Here is a 19,790-nt window from a genome sequence, read left to right as displayed (position 1 = left end):
CAGTCTTGTTTCACGATTCTGGGGTCCCCCTGCACTCTGGGAACATGATAGTTCGCAGTTCTGGTTCAAGCTGGCCCTCCAGGGGAGGGCCCAGTCAGCACCCTGGGGATGTTACGGGCCACAGCCTTGGGTCCAGCACATACCATAGTGGATTCAACCCCCTCAACCCTGGAATCAGTGTATTCGAGGCTTACAGCACCGGCTCTGGGGGGCCTGGGGTGAACAGCTCGGGGTGCAGTCCGCAGTCTGGTTCAACTTGCTTGCACCCCCACACCTCCCAGGAGGACCGGCCTCGGAGCATCCTAAAAAAGAACAGCTCCATCTTGATGCAGAAATCCCCCACTGCGGAGAAGGAGCCCAGCTCTGCTAGCAGGTGGCCCAAAGTCCGGAGGGAGGGGTTCAGGACCCTGGCGGGTGAGAGCCAGAAGGGAAGGGGAGAAGTCCTGAGAACTAGAAGTTAGAGTAGATGAGTGCAATCGCTGCTCTCCCAAAGGCTCCAGGCCTTTGGGAGAGTAGCAGGTGCCCCATAAATCCTGGCTACATAGCACTGTGATTATCACTGGGTCTGACTCCATCCCCAGCCTCTACAAGGGGATGTAAGAAAAGTTTTTTGAATGACTGGAAGAATGAGAGAGGGCTGTGAGGAAGGGGTTACAAGAAGTTCTCCTCCCCCTTTTCTGTATCATCCTCTTACGCTAGGAAAAAGTGTCAGCACTGGGATGAGATGAATATCCTGGCCACACACCACCCCCCTGACAAGGACTACGGATTTATGAAGGTGGATGAGCCCAACACTCCCTACCACAGGTGGAGCCCTCAGCCCTAACCCTTCAGCCTGGACTCTTCTCTGTTGGAAGGTGGAGACAAATGGAGAAGGCAGAGAAGCCTTAGAGGCTGGATACTGCCTGATGCTCCTCCCCTGCTTCCCCTTCCTCTGCAGGCTAGAGGACAGTTTTGAGGATCTCACTGCCGGGTCCTCTCACAAAGTGACTCCTGAAGCACTGGCAGAGAGGTGAGAGTCCTCAGAGATAAGTTGGAATGTGGGGCCTCTTCCTCCCTTCGCCCCTGAACTGAGGTCTGAGGCAGCTATGCTTTTTGGCACCCAAAATGAAAGGTACTACAGTTCATATCAGGCCTGACCAAGACTGACTGGGAGGTCAGCCAGCTTGGCTCCATCTACCACCTGCCCCCATTGTTGTTCTCTCCCTTCGGTGTCCTCAACTAGTTTCCCTCCTCTTCAGGCTTGCAACAGTGGATGATTTCTGCCCCAGGGTCCTCCAGTATGGTGATAACAGAAGCTCAGGGTCTCCAAACGATGTTCCCAGGAAATGTGAGATGAGGATTGGGTATCGAATGGAAAGGGGAGGTGGAGTGAACTTTCAGCAGGAGCCTGGTGTGAAAGCCAAGCTCTCACAATGGTCCACAGACTCCAGTGATTTTGACAAGCGCCGCAAGGCACACTACGATGAAGGGAAGTTCCTCAAGGCTCAGAAAAACCAGCTCTTGGATGATGACGAGGACAGCAATGGGGGTAGTGTCAGTATCAGCAGTGGCAGTCAAGGCGTGATGCTGAACCCAGAGCCCAGGCCTGTTCAGAGAGCCTGGGCAGGAGGAATGGCTAAAGAAGTCAAAGATGAGACTGCCTTGGTGACCAGGAGCCATATCATTGCAGTCACAGGTTAGCTATGGTGGGGCACCAGGGACTCAAGGGAGTGGTAGTTCAGAAGTCTGCATCATAGTCTGTCTTCCTCAATGGACATCAGCCCAAGGTCTTGCTGCCTGTCATGGAAGTAATGCTGGGAGGTGGCCCCAGAAAGGAGTAGGGTCCCCACTCAAGATAGCCCCAGAGATGGTTGGCTGGTGAGAAACAGAAAGCTCAGGAGAACCATGGGGCATGGAGTGGTCACTGAAGGTTTTCTCAGGTGGATGGTGTGAGAGCAGTAAATGAGATGAGGATCTGGGACTTGAGCTTCTCCCCTGTGGTGGGGTCCCATGATGGACACCTGGGAGGCATGGATACACCAGGTGGCCATAAGACTCAGATTAATTTAGAGGTTCCTCAGATTCCTCTACCAGCAGCAGTCAGTCCTCCCTGGCTTTGCCTATCATCGTGTTGGAGCAGGAGATTGGTCTGCAACGGAAGGAGTATTACAGCAAAGGAAGATACCTCAGGTCCTGCTCCCACCCAGAGCTTGAGGAGGACTCAGAAGATGAGCAGCAGGACAGTGAGAGCCATGGTGGGCCAGCCTGGGGGGCAGGGGGCCTGAGAGCCACCAGCCAGATGGGTGCCCCAGCCCTGATCCCATGATTCTTCCAGGCTCTGCCAGCTTGACCTGGGTGATTGAGAAGCCCATGAGCACTGAGGTCCACCTACTGGACCACATGGGAAGCCCCTTTAGGGATTACAAGGCCACTGAGAGCTCCCTGACAGTGACAGTGACATTATAGCAGGCTGGTGAGGGCACCAGGCCACCATCTCCTTGGGCCTGGCTCTTGGCAAGCTCCCATCTCCTGACCTCCCAATTCTTTCAGGCCAGTACCTCAGCAACAGGTGGTAAGAGAGGCCCTAAAGATCCTGGAGTCCAAGACCCACGTTGCACAGGAGAGGAACCAGGGAGGCTCAGAAGGGGCTGGGACCCCATCCAGCTTGGCACTACCCACTGGCTCCATTTCTCCTCCTTGACTCCTCTCTGCCACTCCACCCACTCCAGGTACTTCCAAGTCCTCCAAAGACGAGTCTCAAGTGATATCCACCTGTGGTCAGTAGCTGGTGGCCAAGGGGCTGAGCTGGCAAAGCCCAGGGAGTTCAGAGAGGGAACATGGAAGCAATCAAAACCCCTCAAGCTAGAATGAGTGCAGACATGAGCTTGGGCAGAGGCAAGGGTGTGCTTGCACTGGCCCCAGAGGCAGAGGGGTTGGGTAGGAAGGTTCTAGGGAATCTGGGGGTCACATGGGAAAGATTTCATGCCTGATGCAAAAAAGCCACTAACCCAAACTCTTCTGTCTGCAGATGAAACTCTGTGGCTTCAATGGACTCAGGAAGAAGAAACCGAACAATGGGAAATGTAGCCAACTGAGGGTGGGGTGGTGGCCCCTTCCCTGCCCTCACCACCCTAGGGGTGGACAATAAAGAGAGGAAGAGCAGGAGTCTGGGGGCTGTGAATCAGGTGCCCAGGATGAGCCTGCTCAGTCGTCGAGTGGAGGGTGGGGGGAGTTCACATGCAGGAAACCACGAAGGCAGAGCCGAGAAAAGAAAGCAGGGAGCAGTCGTGGATGCAACAGGAACATAGGATCCCGAGAAGGCCCAAGCTGCAGCAGGATGACAGTGACTAATGCAATTAATTTACTGAACCATAAATTTAGCAGTATCATCTTCTTTAATTCTTACAGCCCTAGAGGTAGGGGTTATCATTCCTATCTTTCAGATGAGAAAACTAGGAATCGGAGAGCTTGCCCACGGTCACACAGCCTCCAAGTGAAAGAGCTAGGATTTGAACCTAGATCTGCCAGGCCCCCAAAACTCAACCACTAAAGGACAAAGAAGCAGTCATAGACTAGGGTGCCTAGGAGGAAGGTGACAGCAGATAGTCTCTGAGGGCGGGGCTGTGGCTTCTCTGATCTCAGGCCCCCCTTCTCTGCCCTGGCCCCGCCCCTGCCCCTCCCAGTGCTGCCTGGAAGTGTGGGGTGAGAGCTCCTCCTAGAACACCCCTTCCCCTTGGGGAAAGAATTGTGCCCCTGGGCCCTACCCAGCAGAGGACCCACTCCTCCTTCCCTGTCATCTCCCCTCCTGGGGCAGGGAGTGGCTCCACTTGCATCCCCACCTGCCAGTTGGCCCACAGTGATCAAGCTGAGATGACCGTCAAGCTGGATTTCGAGGAGTGTCTCAAGGACTCACCACGTTTCCGGTAAGTATGTGTTGGTCTGCCGGGGGCTGAGGAGAGGAAGGTCTAACATCCCCCCATACACATATGCTGCGCGCACACACAACTTTCCCCTGGCCGGATCTTCTTTCAGGGAGTAGGCCTCAAAGGGGACAAGAGTGAGCTTGTGGGCCAAAGTGGCACCTCTGCTATCAAACCAGGGTATTCCAGTGCCCTCCGCCCACTGCATGCACCTCTTGGCCTCTCCAGCCTCTCTCTCACCCCGAGAGCTGGAATTCCCTCCTGACTCTCACTAGGACCCCTGCCCCTCCCCCAGCACCTGCTCTGGGGCGGTTAGCAACTTCCTGCCCTCGCCACATCCACCCTTCTTCTACCCTTCCTGCTCTGGCCCTGGCTGTAGTAGCTCCCAGACGGTGCAGAGTGAGCGGAGCAAGAGAGCGCGGGTGGGCAGGTCTACTCAACCCAGCAGCTTCCTCGGTCTGTACCCACCACCCTGAGACTCCAACCCTGACCCTGACGAGGCAGACAGACCGATGGCCCCAAGCTCTGTGCTTGTGACCCCATCCCTTGTTTCCCAGAGCCTCTATCGAGCTGGTGGAAGCTGAAGTGTCAGAATTGGAGACCCGTCTGGAAAAGGTGACCCTGACATGGAGAGGTGACCCAGGAGTGGGTTAGGATGAGAGGGGTGGAGCCAGGGAGAAAGTTGGAGACAGAATGAATCCAGGCATTACTGAATGCTAATTGCGTAGGATAGATATTTTGGGAACTACAGAGTAGCAAAAAGGGTGGCTGGTTCTTTGCCCTCAAGGAGCTCAGGATCTTGGAAAACAAGACTCACTCATGGACTTCCTTGTTCAGTTCCTGAACCCCTACATTGTGCCAGGCCCTGGGCATTCAGAGAAAGCAAGATCATTTCTGTCCCCAAGGAGCCCAGAGACTGACTGTGGAAGACAAACTAGTAAAACATTAAAACACAAGATAGTAAGGTCTTCCCTGACTGCTCTATAAAACAACATGTGCACACAACTACACACACATATACTCCCATTCCCATATCCCGCTTTGTTTTTCTTTATAATGTTTACCTCTATCTGACATGTTATATATTTACTTGCTATATTAGTTTTCTATTGCTGCATAACAAATTATGACAAATTGAGCCACTTAAAACAATATGCATTTGTTATCCTAGTTTCCTGTGGGTCAGGAGTCTGGGTGTGCCTTTGCTGCTCCTCTGCTCAAGGGCTCCTAGACTGCAGCGAGGGTCTTGGCTGAGGCGGCAGTCTAATCTGAAACTCCAGGCTCTCTTTCAAGCTCGTGTGATGGTGGGCAGACATAGTTCCTTGCTGTTGTGGGACTGAAGCATTCCTCTTCTAGAGGCCGCCCACAGGTCCCTGCCATGTGGCCCTCTCCATAGGCACTTTACATTATAACAGCTGCTAATGCTTCTTCCTGCCACCTTCCTCAGGGCCAACAGGAAAGTGTCTCTTGTGTGTGCTAGCAAAAATATGGTTATGTAATCACAGGAGCAACATCCATCACCTCTGTCACATGGTGTAACCTAATCATGGGGGTGACATCCCATTGCTTTTGTCCTATTCTGTTGGATAGAAGAAAGTCACAGGTCTTGCTCATACTCAAGGGGTAGGAATTATGTAAGGATGTATATAATTGAGGGTCACCTTAGTATGTGTCTGTCACACTTGCCTGTTTGTTTCATGTCTATTTTTCCCCACTAGAATGTAGGTGGCATGAGGGACTCTTTTCTTTTTTTTTGAGACAGGGTCTTACTCTGTTGCCCAGGCTAGAGTGCCGTGGCATCAGCCAAGCTCACAGCAACCTCAAACTCCTGGGCTCAAGCAATCCTCCTGCCTCAGCCTCCCAAGTAGCTGGGACTACAGGCAAGTGCCACCACACCCGGCTAATTTTTCTATTTTTAGTAGAGGCGGGGTCTCACTCTTGCTCAGGCTGGTCTCGAACTCCTGACCTCAAGTGATCCTCCCACCTTGGCCTCCCAGAGTGCTGTAATACAGGCATGAGCCACTGTGCCAGCCCAGGAACTTAATATTATCACAACACAATTAACAACAAAGTCTACAGACACTACTCTGATTTCACATTTTACATATACTCTTTTTGTTTGTTTTTGGTATGTCTTTGTATATAATTCTGTGGCACTTTATCATATGTACAGATTCATATAACCATCACCAAATTTAAGACATAAAATTTCTATTACCACGAAGGAACTCCTATATGCTGTGCCTTTATAGTGATATCCTCCCCACCCCCTTCTCTGGTCCATGGCAACCACTGATTTGTTTTCCACGCCTATATTTCATCATTTCTAGAATGTTATACAAATGAAATCATGTAGTATGTGACCTTTCCAGATTAGCTTTTTTTGCCACTCAGAATAACACCTTTGGCGTTTATCCAAGTTATCATACATATCAATAGTTCATTCCTTTTTGTTGCTGAGTACTAGTCTGTTGTACAGATGTACCAGTTTTTCACTAGTTCGGTCTTATCAAAATTCCTTACTCACATAAGGGGGAGGGTCTGGGGTGGGTAAGGAAAATGCTAGACACTCAGTCTCCTAGATCCACACAGTAAGTTGTGCGCATCCTTGTCCCATGTCCCAGACACCCGGTGGTGATGTCTGCTAAGATTTGATCATGGCCAGGCACGGTGGCTCACACCTGTAATCCTCGGGAGGCCAAGGAGGGAGGATCACTTAAGGTCAGAAGTTCACGACTAACCTGAGCAAGAGTGAGTCTCTAGGCCGGGCGCGGTGGCTCACGCCTGTAATCCTAGCACTATGGGAGGCCGAGGCGGGCGGATTGTTTGAGCTCAGGAGTTCGAAACCAGCCTGAGCAAGAGTGAGACGCCGTCTCTACTAAAAATGGAAAGAAATGAATCGGACAACTAAAAATACATAGAAAAAATTAGCCGGGCATTGTGGCGCGTGCCTGTAGTCCCAGCTACTCAGGAGACTGAGGCAGGAGGATCGCTTGAGCCCAGGAGTTTGAGGTTGCAATGAGCTAAGATGATGCCACTGCACTGTAGCAGGGGCAACAAAGCAAGACCCTGTCTCAAAGACAAAACGAAACAAAAAATATTTGATTTTGGTCAGTTTCCTAACCATTACAGCTCCTGCCAGACACCTTCAAGTCAAGCTGTATTTCACTGAAGCCTCCAAAAGCCCCAGAAAATGTTTTTCAGTTCAACAAACATGCACTGACCACATACATAGCCCAAGCTTTCTGAGCTCCTGCTGCCCTAGATTTCCTCACAGACGGTGGTCTCCTGCGCCCCCCACCCCACCGAGCTGAAGGGCTCCATAGACACTTGCTCCATCCCAGATACGGTGACTCAGGCCAGAGCCAAGTGCCTACCTCAGAGGCAATGTAGTCGTAGTCCTGCAGGAGACAAGTGCAGGGGTCAGGAGATTGACTTGGGGTTCTGGTCACCCAGAGAGACCCTTCTCAGGCCAGCCACTCCCACCTGGTTTATAAAGTCTCCCTGTTTGTGAGTGGAGGGGGCCAGATAGGATGGGCCCCAGGAGCACCGTAGCATCCCATCTTGGCCCTGACCCTGTGGCCTGGATGACCAATTAATATTTACGAGAGAATGATCAGTGAGCACAGAATGGGACCAGTCCAGACAGTAAATACTATAGAATTTTATGCCAGCTATGTAGACAATTCATCCTGTGAACGAGGCGATGCAGGAGGATGGAGTTTTCCGGGAACACTGGATCCATGCAGGTAGGCAGGGCAGGGAGAGACAGGTGGGAGTGGACAAGGAAAGATGTTTTGGAGGTAAAACTGACAGTGGCATTGGCCATGGGCTGGGGGAATCGGCAGGAATTTTGTTGCAGGCACAGGGCAGTGGGAGCAGAGAAGTGGAGATGAGACTGCACCAGGTGTGTTAGAATGGTGGGTATGGGGGACAGCTAGAGTAGGCTGGAGGGAAGGGTAGGTGAGGTGGGAGAGGAAGCGGCGCAGGGGCAAGGGCATCACCTGGTGTGGTGGCCAGCAGCTCAGCTCACTGTCAACCTCCCTTCCTAGCTCCTCAAGCTGGGCACCGGCCTCTTGGAAAGTGGGCGCCATTACCTTGCTGCCAGCCGCGCCTTCATTGGTGGCATTTGTGACCTGGCCCGCCTGGGTCCTCCAGAGCCCATGATGGCGGTATGCGGAGGGTCTGAGCCAGGGGGAATGGGGTGTGGGATGAAGAGATGCTGTGGAAGAAGAGGGCTGGCCTGGGGTCTGCAGGTCCCAGGTCAGAGCAGGGCTGGGCTGCCATCCGAGACAGCCAGAGCAAGCTGGATCGAGAGCTGGGCGGGCCCTGCCACCCCACGCATGGTGCTCTCTCTGTCCTGCTTCTTGCTTAGGAGTGTCTGGACAAATTCACCGTGAGCCTCAGCCACAAGCTGGACAGCCACGCAGTGAGTTGGGGAGGGGAGAGGGAGGGCGGGGCACGAGGTCATCTGTGGTCCTGACCCTCTCCTGCCAACTTCTTCTTCCCTCAGGAGCTTCTAGACGCCATCCAACACACTCTGCAGCAGCAAATCCAGACCCTGGTCAAGGAGTGAGAAGGGAGGGAAGGGGACCTTATTTCCCAGAAACCTGCCCTCCAGCCCTCTTCCCAGTACCACGGGGCCTTCTCGAGTGAAGGAGTTGTGAGATTGGGGTTTCTGGTGGCCCAACTTCTATCCTGCTGTCCCAGGGATCCCTTTGGATTTCTGACTGCACAGGCTAACTGAAAGGATACAGGTGGGCCATTTCCTGGGAAGTCTCTGCCGGGGGCCGGAGGGTGTCATCTGTGATTCTGTGTTATCTCCCCATCCCCAGAGGTCTCCGAGGTTTCCGAGAGGCTCGCCGGGATTTCTGGCGGGGGGCTGAGAGCCTGGAGGCTGCTCTTACCCACAACGCAGAGGTCCCCAGGCGCCGAGCCCAGGAGGCAGAAGAGGCAGGAGCTGCTTTGAGGACTGCTCGAGCTGCGTACCGGGGACGGGCACTGGATTATGCCCTGCAGGTGCCTGCCTCAACCTGTCCTCCTGGGGTACCAGGGCCTCAGGTGCCACCTTGAGGCTGGGGAGCCCCCATTATGCAGTGGGAGGGGGCGCTATGTTTTCAAGACTAACCTGAGGTCTTTTCTGGTCCTCAGATCAATGTGATTGAGGACAAGAGGAAGTTTGACATCATGGAGTTTGTGAGTTGTGGTGGGGGGAGGTTAAGGTGAGAGGAGCCTGCTGACAGAGAGCATGACGGGAGAGGAGAGAGGGAGAGAGATTACCACCTTGTCACCCAGGTGCTGCGTTTGGTGGAAGCCCAGGCTACCCATTTCCAGCAGGGCCATGAGGAGCTGAGCCGGCTGGCCCGGTATCGCAAGGAGCTGGGTGCCCAGGTGGGGCCCCAGGGAGCAGACAGGTGGTGGAGGGAGGTTAGGGGGCTCTGAGATGACTGCCCTGGCCTAGTCGGTGGGGGGAGGGGCTTGGACATCTGAGATGCCCTTCCTATGCCCAGTTGCACCAGCTGGTCTTGAATTCAGCACGAGAGAAGAGGGACATGGAGCAGAGACATGTGCTGCTGAAACAGAAGGTGAGGACTGGGACTGTGGGCAGGAGGTAGACAAGGCTGTGGCCTTGGTCTCTGCCTGCTTCAGTTGCCCTTTGACCCTCTGTGCCTCCAGGAGCTGGGTGGGGAGGAGCCAGAGCCAAGCCTAAGGGAGGGGCCTGGTGGCCTGGTCATGGAAGGACATCTCTTCAAACGAGCCAGCAACGCATTTAAGACCTGGAGCAGGTGAGGAGAGGATGCCCCAGTCAGCCAAACTCACCCAATTAAAAATTTTTGAGTGGTTTTAGTGTGCCAAGCACAGTAAGGAAAACAGACAAAACCCCTGCCTCAGTGGAGTTCACATTCTATCAGCAAAGAAAGATGATAAATATAATAAATAAGTAAATTATGTGTTATGTTAGAAGGTAATAGTGCCCTAGATGAAAAATAATAAAGGGACATGGACAGCTGGGCAGGGTTTTCAGCTTTAAATAGTGGGCCAGGGTAGGCTTCACGAGAAGGTGACTTTTGAGCAAAGACTTGGAAGAGGGAGGCCGAGGCAGGAGGATCACTTGAGCCCAGGAGTTTGAGGTTGCTGTGAGCTAGGCTGACGCCACAGCACTCTGGCCCAGGCAACAGAGTGAGACTCTGTCTCAAAAAAAGAGATTAAAAAAAAAGAGAAGAAGACTTGAAGGCTATCTGGGAGACGAATGTTCTAGGCATAAGGAAGAGCCAGTGCCAAGGCCCTGAGATAGCTGAGGTATTGGGAGAGCGCAGAGGAGGCCATGGGTCTGTATAGAGTAAGAGAGGAGGAGGAGGTGGTAGGAGATGAAATTGGAGCTGGTAGCTAGTAGGGGTGTGAATTGTTAAAGGGCCCTGTAGACTTTTGTAAGGTCTTGGGATCTACTCTGAGGGCAATGAGGAGCCACTACAGGGTCTGGAGCAGGATGGTGACATGCCCTCACTTGACTCCTTCTCCTTCCAGGGCCACTGCCAGTCCAAATGAGATCTTTGTGCAAATTAGAAAATGGAGCCCCTTCCCCAAGATACTTCCATTTGTTAAAAATTGTAGCAATTGAAAAAGAATTTTACTGCCATCTGCTGGAAAGTTGTCTTCATAAATATTAACTATATCAAATCTGGGTCGTCTAAGATGTGAATAGCTCTCCTTAGATATCCCAATCTGCACAACTGTCCACTCTTCTCTGAATGTCTCATGGGACAGCCCAGGTCTCTTTCCTCTTGGCAAGATCCTTATGGGGCAAAGGGCACAGCCTCTCTTCTGTCCATGTTCTGAGCCTCATCCCAAAGCTGCCTGTGTCCCTAACTATTTCCACCTCCTACAGACGCTGGTTCACCATTCAGAGTAACCAAATGGTTTATCAGAAGAGGTACAAGGTGAGTAGGCCTGGGTCCTGGATGCCCGGGCCACAGGGACACTCAGCCCTTGCCTGCGGCTAGAGGTCTGCCTCTTATCACCTTCTCCTGCCAGGACCCCGTGACTGTGGTGGTGGACGACCTTCGCCTCTGCACAGTGAAGCTCTGCCCTGACTCAGAAAGGCGGTTCTGCTTTGAGGTGGTATCCACGAGCAAGTGAGTGCAATCTTCAGGGGTGACATTCTAATGTATCTAAACATTTATTAACCTGACAGCCAGGGCCAACCACAGTGGAGGACCCCCATGCAACTCCAGGCTCTAACCCTTTGGTGGCTGGATTGGGGGGCCACCTGGGGAGAGGGTACAAGGTGGTGGGGGATATTTGGAGGGTATTACCAGTTGGTACAGAGTATGTCAGTGCAGCTGGAACTGGTTGCATACTGGCTGAATGTCAGCCTGCCCATCCTGCTACCTTGCTCCCCAGGCCTCAGACCCCTCTGCCATCTCCCTCACTCCCCTCCCCAGGTCCTGCCTCCTCCAGGCTGACTCTGAGCGCCTCCTGCAGCTGTGGGTCAGTGCTGTGCAGAGCAGCATCGCCTCTGCCTTCAGCCAGGCTCGCCTTGACGACAGCCCCCGGGGTCCAGGCCAGGTACCTTAACGTGGGGGTGCAGGGCCAGGTTGCCCTGGGAGATGGGGCACCCCTTACCCTAGGCCACCCTTTCTTCCCTTGTCTCTTCCAGGGCTCAGGACACCTGGCCGTGGGCTCTGCTGCCACACTGGGCAGTGGCGGGATGGCCAGGGGAAGGGAGCCTGGGGGAGTCGGGCACGTGGCAGCCCAGGTACAGAGTGTGGATGGCAATGCCCAGTGCTGCGACTGCCGGGAGCCAGCTCCAGAGTGGGCCAGCATCAACCTTGGTGTGACCCTCTGCATTCAGTGCTCCGGCATCCACAGGTCACTCCCCAAGGCTCCAAGCATGATCCTTGCTCCTTCCAGATGTGGTCCAGCCCCCAAGATAGAGCCTATCACACAGGCCTCTCTTTTTCCACCTTACCCTGGCTTTCCCTCTTAGATTCTGGCTGTCACTGGGCACCAGGCCTGGGCCTGAGCCTGTAGAGTGCCAGACAGACCTAGATGGGCCCAGACTTCAGTGTCCTAGTCTGGTTAGAATTGGGGAAGACCCAGAGGAGCTTATTGGCTTGGTTGGAGGAAGTGTAGGGTCAGGGCTGCTGAGGGTAGGGGAGCCAACAAACAGCAGACAGAGGCTGGGTGTAGTGGCTCACATCCATAATCCCAGCACTTTGGGAGGCTGAGGCAGGAGGATTGCTTGAGCCCAGGAGTTCAAGACCAGCCTGGGCAACATAGCCAGATGACGTCTCTATAAAAAATTTTAAAAATTAGCTGGGGCCGGGCGTGGTGGCTCACGCCTGTAATCCTAGCTCTCTGGGAGGCCGAGGCGGTTAGATCCTTTGAGCTCAGGAGTTCAAGGCCAGCCTGAGCAAGAGCAAGACCCGGTCTCTACTAAAAAAAATACAAAGAAATTAGCTGGACAAGTAAAAATATATAGAAAAAATTAGCCAGGCATGGTGGCACATACCTGTAGTCCCAGCTACTCGGGAGGCTGAGGCAGGAGGATCACTTGAGCCCAGGAGTTTGAGGTTGCTGTGAGCTATGATGGCGCCACCACACTCAAGCCTGGGTGACAGAGTGAGACTCTTGTCTCAAAAAAAAAAAAAAAAAGAAAGAAAGAAAGAAAAAAGAAGACCAAAGAGAGAAGAGAAGAGGTCATGAGGCCTTAGCAAGTCTGTCTACAAGGTCCTCAACCCTAGGCAGTGTGGTGGAAGGAGGGAAGGGTGATAGCACGGGAAGAGTTGTCCTGGCCAAAGTGGCCTAAGAGGAGGGAGTGGCTGGAGAGGATGAGGTCCTTAAAATGAAACATAGGGAAGAAGGAAGAAGGAATGGGAAACAGGCAGGATCCTCCAGAGCCAGGTCGAGGTGACACGGCCCCGCCTGCCCTGCCTCCTGGCCCAGCTCCTCTGCACAGCCCCGGTGCAGACCTTGCCTCCCAGTCTGTCCAGAAGCAGCAGCAGCCTCCCCAGGCCACTGCCCCACAGAGGGCCTGACTTCCCCCTCTGGTTCCCCAGGAGCCTCGGTGTTCACTTCTCCAAAGTCCGGTCTCTGACCCTCGACTCGTGGGAGCCGGAACTAGTGAAGGTAACTTGGGATATTGTAAAGATTGGGGGATCGAGGACAATGGACAGAAGAGCCCTGAGAACTCAGACACTCACCCCCTACCCTCCCTGTCTGTCTCTACCTCCGCCTGGGCCACCCGAAGCTTATGTGCGAGCTGGGAAATGTTGTCGTCAACCAGATCTATGAGGCCCGTGTAGAGGCGTTGGCTGTGAAGAAGCCTGGGCCCAGCTGCTCCCGGTGAGGTTGGGGTGGAGCTGCCTGGGGCTCTCCTCCAAGGTGGAAGAGGGAGGGGGACCTGGAATGGGAAGAGGGAAGACTGTCTCCATCTCCCCCTCCCCCAGACAGGAGAAGGAAGCCTGGATTCATGCTAAATACGTGGAGAAGAAGTTCCTGACCAAGCTTCCTGAGGTTCGGGGGCGAAGAGGTGGCCGGGGGCCCCCAAGGGGGCAGCCTCCTGTGCCCCCAAAGCCTTCCCTTAGGCCCCGGCCAGGGAGCTTCAGATCCAAACCAGGTATAGAATTGGTTGGGCATTCATTGAGCACCTGCTGTGTGCTCAGCACCGTGCCCTATAGGGAGGTGCAGGCTGTGAGGCCAGGGCCTTCCCCTTGAGAATGTTGGGGAGACAATCTGCCGTTTCAGGGATTACAGTGGAGTGTGACACTAAGACTGGGAAGAGCATGGGGCTTGGAGTAGGCAGGGAGGGCTAAGGGGTGTCAACAGCATGAGGAAAGCAGGAGTGGGAATGGGTTTGGGCTCTCCAAAGACCTGAGAAGGAGGGTGTGGGTTTGGCTAGGGCAGCGGGAGCCAAGAGCTGAGACCGAGTGTCAGGGAGAGTCAGTCACCTGTGACGTCCCAGCCAGGGTGGTTGGACAGGATGAGGTGAATGACGCTGTCTCTCCCCAACATCCCAGGGCCCCGTACACATATATACACTTAACAATACCCACACCCATTTCCCTCTATTTCCTACCACAGTCTGGGGTCAGGAAGGCCTCCTCACAATTTAGAAGTGACCTGTCCCATACAGCATCAGGGGACTGTGCTGAGGGTTTTCTTCCCAGACTCAGAGCTGATTCCCTCTAACAGAGCCCCCGTCTGATGACCTGGGAAGCCTGCACCCTGGGGCCCTGCTGTTTCGAGCTGCTGGGCATCCTCCATCCCTTCCCACGATGGCTGATGCCCTTGCTCATGGTGCTGATGTCAACTGGGTCAATGGGAGTCAGGAGAATGCCACGCCGCTGATCCAGGCCACAGCTGCTGTGAGAGCCTCAACGACCTCCCCACCCCAGCCACCCTACCCTAAGGCTTCTCTCTGACTCTGGGCCCAGCCCTTACTTCATTGCCCTCCCACCAGCTCTCTGGGCCCCCCACCCCATAGGGAGAGGATAAGCACTATAGACTGGTTGCTAAGATTGTGTGATCTGGAAGCAGAGAACTGAGTTTGAATCCAGGCTTTCACCACTAACAGGAGACTTCAAACAAGTTATTAACCTCTCTGTGCCTCAGTCTCCTCATCTGTAAAACAGGGATAACATACCTCATAAACTTGTACTACGGGCTGGTGTGGTCACTCACACCTGTAATCCCAATACTTTAGGAGGCTGAAGCAGGATTGCTTGAGTCTAGGAGTTTGAGACCAGCCTGAGCAACATAGCCAGACCCTGTCTCTATAAAAAATAGAAAAATTAGCTGGGTGTAGTGGCACAAGCCTGTAGTCCTAACTACTGGGGAGTTGAGACAGGAGGATCCCTTGAGCCCAGGAGTTAGAGGTTGCAGTGAGCTATGATATGATGGTGCCACTGCACTAGCCTGGGCAACAGAGCAAGATCCTGTGTCAAAAAAATAAAACAAAAAATCCCCCAACTTGTACTATAGATTTAATATATGAATATATGTGAAGAGTTAGAGCCAAGCCTGACAGCTGCATGCCCACACACACTCTTGATTACCATACCCTGCCTCCCACCCTCACTCACCCCACCCTAAAACATCTTGAAATCCACCTCTAAAGATGCCACCCTCAATCCTCCTTCTCGACTTCTCCATGCAGAATTCTCTTCTGGCCTGCGAGTTTCTGCTCCAGAACGGGGCGAACGTGAACCAAGCGGACAGTGCAGGCCGGGGCCCGCTACACCACGCAACCATTCTTGGCCACACGGGGTAGGGGTGGCAGGAGTAATGGCCGTGGGGAGGAAGGCTCCGGAGCAGGTGAGCGGCGGCTGAACCTGGCTATCCTCTCCAGGCTCGCCTGCCTGTTCCTGAAACGGGGGGCAGATCTGGAGGCTCGCGATGCTGAAGGCAGGGACCCTCTGACCATCGCTGTGGAAACAGCCAACGCTGACATCGTCACCCTGTGAGAATGCCTGAAGGGGCGGGGCTAGCGCTTGGGCTATCCATTCTGGAGGGGCTCACGCCGAAACTGGAGTGTGCCAGGTGGAGCCCGGGGAAGGTGCGGCCAGCGCCTGGCCAGGGAGAGAAAGGGTGCTCCAAGTACGGATCCGGTGTGGAGACGGAAGGCGGGCGGGCACGGTCCCAGGGTGGTGAGTTCATCCTGAGAGGCATCAACAGTCCTGTCAAGCATCTTTTAAGCACTGGACTCCGGGGAGGCAGGTGAATGAAACATAACCCAGCCCAAAAGACGGGAAGTTAGGGGGCAGTGAGGATAATGTCATTCATTTCTTAATTTCCTCCCCTTCAGGCTACGATTGGCAAAGATGAGGGAGGCTGAAGCGGCTCAGGGCCAGGCAGGTAATGTATCCACCCACCCCAGCCCCCAGGCCCAACACTGGTTCAGGCTTCTAGCCCCTGGTGACCTATCCCCTTTGTGCCCAACTGCATTAATTCTATTATTTATTCAACAAATATGTATTGGGCGCATCCGACGTGCCAAGCCTGTGAAGCAAGGAATAGGTGCGGGCGCTGCGCTCACGGCGCACACGTGCACACACGTTCCCCCCCACGCTCGAAGCGCGCACTGTACCCGGTCGGCCTCGGCTGCCGGCTCCGGCTCTTCCGCGCTGGGGCGCAGCCGCCGGCCTCCCCAGCCTTTCCTCCCTGTCCCACAGGGGATGAGACGTATCTTGACATCTTCCGCGACTTCTCTCTCATGGCGTCGGACGACCCGGAGAAGCTGAGACGGCGTAGTCATGATCTCCACACGCTGTGATCCCAGGCCCCGTGCCCCCGGACCCTCCCTGCTCACCTTCCGGCCCTCCGCCATTAAAGCCTCTGTGCTTTGCGCCGCCCTTCCTCGTTCATTTGTTGGGCGCCACCTTTGGGCCCGCAGGGTTTTGGGCCCTGTGGCTCCGGGGGTGCGGGGAGCCGCTGGCAGTTTGCGAGCTCGAGTCAGGCAAGAGGCGACTCCCGGGGGATTGAGGTGGCACCTTCGGCCTCAGCCCTAGCGCTGGGCGACAGTGGGGCGGGGCTCTCGGGCTCAGCTCAGGGGACCTGGCCAGACCCGTCCCTCCGGAGAGAGGCCGCCGGCGTGGGATGGGGACCGGCCTTCCCTTAGGGTGAGCTGGCACCGCGCCGGGATATAGAGAGCTCGCTCGGGCCACCTCGGCCCCGAGGCATTCCCGGAATGCGGCGGCTCAGCACCCGCCCCCTCGGGAATTACCCTCGGGAGCCACTGGGAGGGAACTGGTACCCTGGCCCGGGACGGCCGGGCCTCGGCTTTCTTGGAGTGGTGGGATTAGAGACTCGGGCCCCCGCCGAGTTGCAAACGTGAGGTCTGGCACACCTGAGGAGCGGCGGGGCCGTCGCGGCCACATCCGGGGCGAAGCGACTGAGTCACCCCACCCCCGCTTGCATCCGCCAGTCCAGCCTGTCCGCCCCGTCTCTCCGGTCCGGGACTCGCCTCCCACCGCCACCCGAGCAGCGCGAGCCCCGCGAGGGCGGGGGGCGGGGCGCCAAGGGGCGGGGCTGCCTCTTAAAGGACCCGGGGCCGTTGCCCTTAGGCCACTTCCTGGGGGTGGAGAGGACCTCAGCGGCTGCGGCAACACCCGGGGAAGGCGGTGACGGCTGGGTCTCGAAATTCCTGGCTGCTTCCATCGGAGCCTTCGGACACTCCCAACTCGGACTGAGAGCGCATCCGTCACCCCCGAGCCGATACCCGGAGGCTCCGCCATCCGCTCCCGTCAGCTCCTCCTTCATCCCCTGGGACCCGCGCCGGGAGCCAGGCCAGGCCTCTGACTGGCCCCCGGAACCCTGCGTGGACTCGCCCACTGCGACAGCGATCTGCCAGGGACTCGGAAGCTGGGCCCTTCAGAGTCAGCCCTGTGCTCGCCACCGTCACCTGCTGATTGGATTCCGGAAACCCACTGTCTGAAGACCCCAGAAAAGAGTCGCTGACCATCCAAAATCGGATACGTCTGGACCGAAGCTCCCTTCCCCTTTCTTGCTGCCCTCTGCTGTTTTCATCTCTTCTCTCAACCTTTCAGGGATTTCTGTGCCCTGAAACCAGCCCCCCATCCAACACGAAAGTAACTGGGTGAGCTCCAAACCTTGCTGCCTTGAACTCTAACACAGCAAGTCTGAAAGTTACGACCCAATTCTGCATACTCCTAGGAAGTTCTGCCTTTTCTTCTCTTTTGGGGTCTCTTGTACTTCCCAAAATTTCCCCTCCTCCTGTGCCCTCTTCGCCCCCCTCCTTTGGGGGCCCCGTGACCCTGAATGTGGGGGGCACACTATATTCTACCACTTTGGAGACCCTGACCCGCTTCCCAGACTCCATGCTGGGGGCAATGTTTAGGGCCGGCACCCCCATGCCTCCCAACCTCAATTCCCAAGGAAGCGGCCACTATTTCATCGACCGGGATGGCAAAGCCTTCCGACACATCCTCAATTTCCTGCGGCTGGGCCGTCTAGACTTGCCCCGCGGATACGGAGAGACAGCACTTCTCAGAGCAGAAGCCGACTTCTACCAGATCCGGCCTCTCCTGGATGCCCTGCGGGAACTGGAGGCCTCTCAGGGGACCCCTGCACCCACAGCTGCCTTGCTCCACGCAGATGTAGATGTCAGCCCACGCCAGGTGCATTTCTCTGCTCGCCGGGGCCCACACCACTATGAGCTGAGCTCCGTCCAGGTGGACATCTTCCGGGCAAACCTCTTCTGTACCGACTCCGAATGTCTGGATGCTATGCGGGCCCGATTCGGTGTGGCCAGTGGGGACAGGGCAGAGGGGGGCCCACATTTTCATCTGGAGTGGGCACCCCGCCCTGCAGAACTCCCTGAGGTGGAGTATGGGAGACTGGGGCTGCAGCCCCTGTGGACTGGGGGGCCAGGAGAGCGGCGGGAAGTGGTGGGCACACCGAGCTTCCTGGAAGAGGTGCTGCGTGTGGCTCTGGAGCACGGCTTCCGCCTAGACTCCGTCTTCCCTGATCCTGAAGACCTGCTCAACTCCCGGTCTCTGCGCTTTATCCGCCACTGAGAATGCTGTCCTCAGTTTGATTGTGGGAAGGAAAGGGAATGGGGTAGCTAACAGGGAAAAGGTTCCCCTAAAGCCTCTTTCTAGCTCTGCCTCAGGAGCTATGAGAGTCAGGGGTCCCACTGCACCTGACTGGAGCCCAGATGTGGGCAGGAATTCCCAAACCTGAGCCCACCGAGGGCTCACAAATGGTCCAAAGGGTCTGGACTGGTGCTGACCGTGGGATGGGCATGGAAGGTTCTCTTGACTGTTCTTACCTAAGGCTAGAGACTGCCGGTCTCTCCTTGGAGCTCAGTATTTGGGGGTCTAGAAAAATGGGGACCACCTCTTTGTCCAGGCTAGACCTGGCAGAACACTGGAGGGACTTGAGGTCTGGGGCAAAGGGGGAACTTTTCAGTGCCCCAATATGGCCTCCTGGACCGTGGCTTCTCCTGCTGAAGCTGAGTGGCCTGGCTGGCCAATGAGAGTCCAGAGCACTCTGGAACATGGGAAGGGGGTTCTTTGCAGTGTCCCAAGCCACCTACTGAAGGAGACAGAAAGGCCACACCCCATCCTAGATTGGCATAAGGGAGCTAGGAGAGTCCCCATTCACAATGGGGCTGGAGCACCTCTCTGGAATTCCAAGTGTTTTGAAGGATCCCATATGGAGGGTGGAGCTGGCCATGGGGAGGAGGGGGTATCTTTTTGGTTCTGGCCTTATTCCTTCATGTGTGTGTGTGTGTGTGTGTGTGTGTGTGTGTGTGTGTGTGTATGTGTGTCAGCCAGTTTGTCTACCTGATGTGCGGGTCCCTGACATTCTTGTCCCCATCTGTGTTGCTGGCCACAGTGTCTATGTGCTGGTCCTTCTGTGGTCTCTGCATGTCCAGGCCTGTTTGGGGTTGCCCCACAACTATTCTGGCACAGGGTGTGTCTGTGGTATATGTGTGAGTAGACTGAGAATTAGTAGTTTAATTACAGGGTGTGTATATGCATGTGTGTTTATGTGCACGCATGTACACACATCACCATGTAGGCAGGAGGGGCCTGTTGGGGTTTAAGTCACTGGGATCTTCCTGGTGAGAGGTAAGAGGAGTCGCTGGGCCTAGCTAGGCCTTTGAGGCCTGTATGAACTCTTGGTTGCTGAGGCAACCATAGGCCTCTTGCTAGGAGACAGCTGGGGGAGGCCCAACGCTGCCCAGTGCAGGGAGGAGATGAAGAGTTTGGGAGAGTGGGGACGACGTGGGAAGGGATGGGATACTCATGCACAGCTTCTTCACTGGGACATCACTCATTGTTTATCACTGGTCATGATTTACAAGAAGAAAAATAAAATTGCTTTTGGAACCACAAACTTGTAAAGGCTGCTGAGGGCCAG

The 19,790-nt window shown here is 55.2% G+C and overlaps 2 protein-coding genes across 3 annotated transcripts; both read left to right on the top strand.

The window, feature by feature from the left end:
• The first annotated feature begins 3,659 nt into the window (after positions 1-3,659).
• On the top strand, positions 3,660-17,403 carry ACAP1 (ArfGAP with coiled-coil, ankyrin repeat and PH domains 1). Of its 2 annotated transcripts, XM_012655692.1 has the most exons (22): positions 3,660-3,905; positions 4,460-4,517; positions 7,955-8,074; positions 8,278-8,331; positions 8,416-8,474; positions 8,738-8,921; positions 9,054-9,098; positions 9,198-9,293; positions 9,413-9,487; positions 9,579-9,688; positions 10,789-10,840; positions 10,935-11,035; positions 11,345-11,468; positions 11,560-11,771; positions 12,962-13,031; positions 13,153-13,247; positions 13,352-13,521; positions 14,097-14,269; positions 15,061-15,170; positions 15,253-15,363; positions 15,709-15,758; positions 16,076-16,249. In XM_012655692.1, exons 1-22 carry the CDS (start codon positions 3,853-3,855, stop codon positions 16,174-16,176), a joined length of 2,223 nt encoding a protein of 740 aa, XP_012511146.1. In that variant the 5' UTR covers positions 3,660-3,852; the 3' UTR covers positions 16,177-16,249. The 2 variants fall into 2 exon arrangements, with proteins under 2 accessions (XP_012511146.1, XP_012511145.1); XM_012655691.1 differs by having other exon boundaries at positions 15,709-17,403.
• Positions 17,359-19,735, top strand: KCTD11 (potassium channel tetramerization domain containing 11). Its single transcript, XM_012655693.1, has one exon. It carries the CDS (start codon positions 17,741-17,743, stop codon positions 18,437-18,439), a length of 699 nt encoding a protein of 232 aa, XP_012511147.1. The 5' UTR covers positions 17,359-17,740; the 3' UTR covers positions 18,440-19,735.
• The last annotated feature ends 55 nt before the right edge of the window (positions 19,736-19,790 follow it).

This window comes from Propithecus coquereli, unplaced genomic scaffold (genome assembly GCF_000956105.1).
Source record: "Propithecus coquereli isolate 6110/MARCELLA unplaced genomic scaffold, Pcoq_1.0 Scaffold482, whole genome shotgun sequence".
Classification (NCBI taxonomy): domain Eukaryota; kingdom Metazoa; phylum Chordata; class Mammalia; order Primates; family Indriidae; genus Propithecus; species Propithecus coquereli.
Note: the sequence above shows the minus strand (reverse complement) of the source record. Positions and strands in the feature narration are given on the sequence as shown.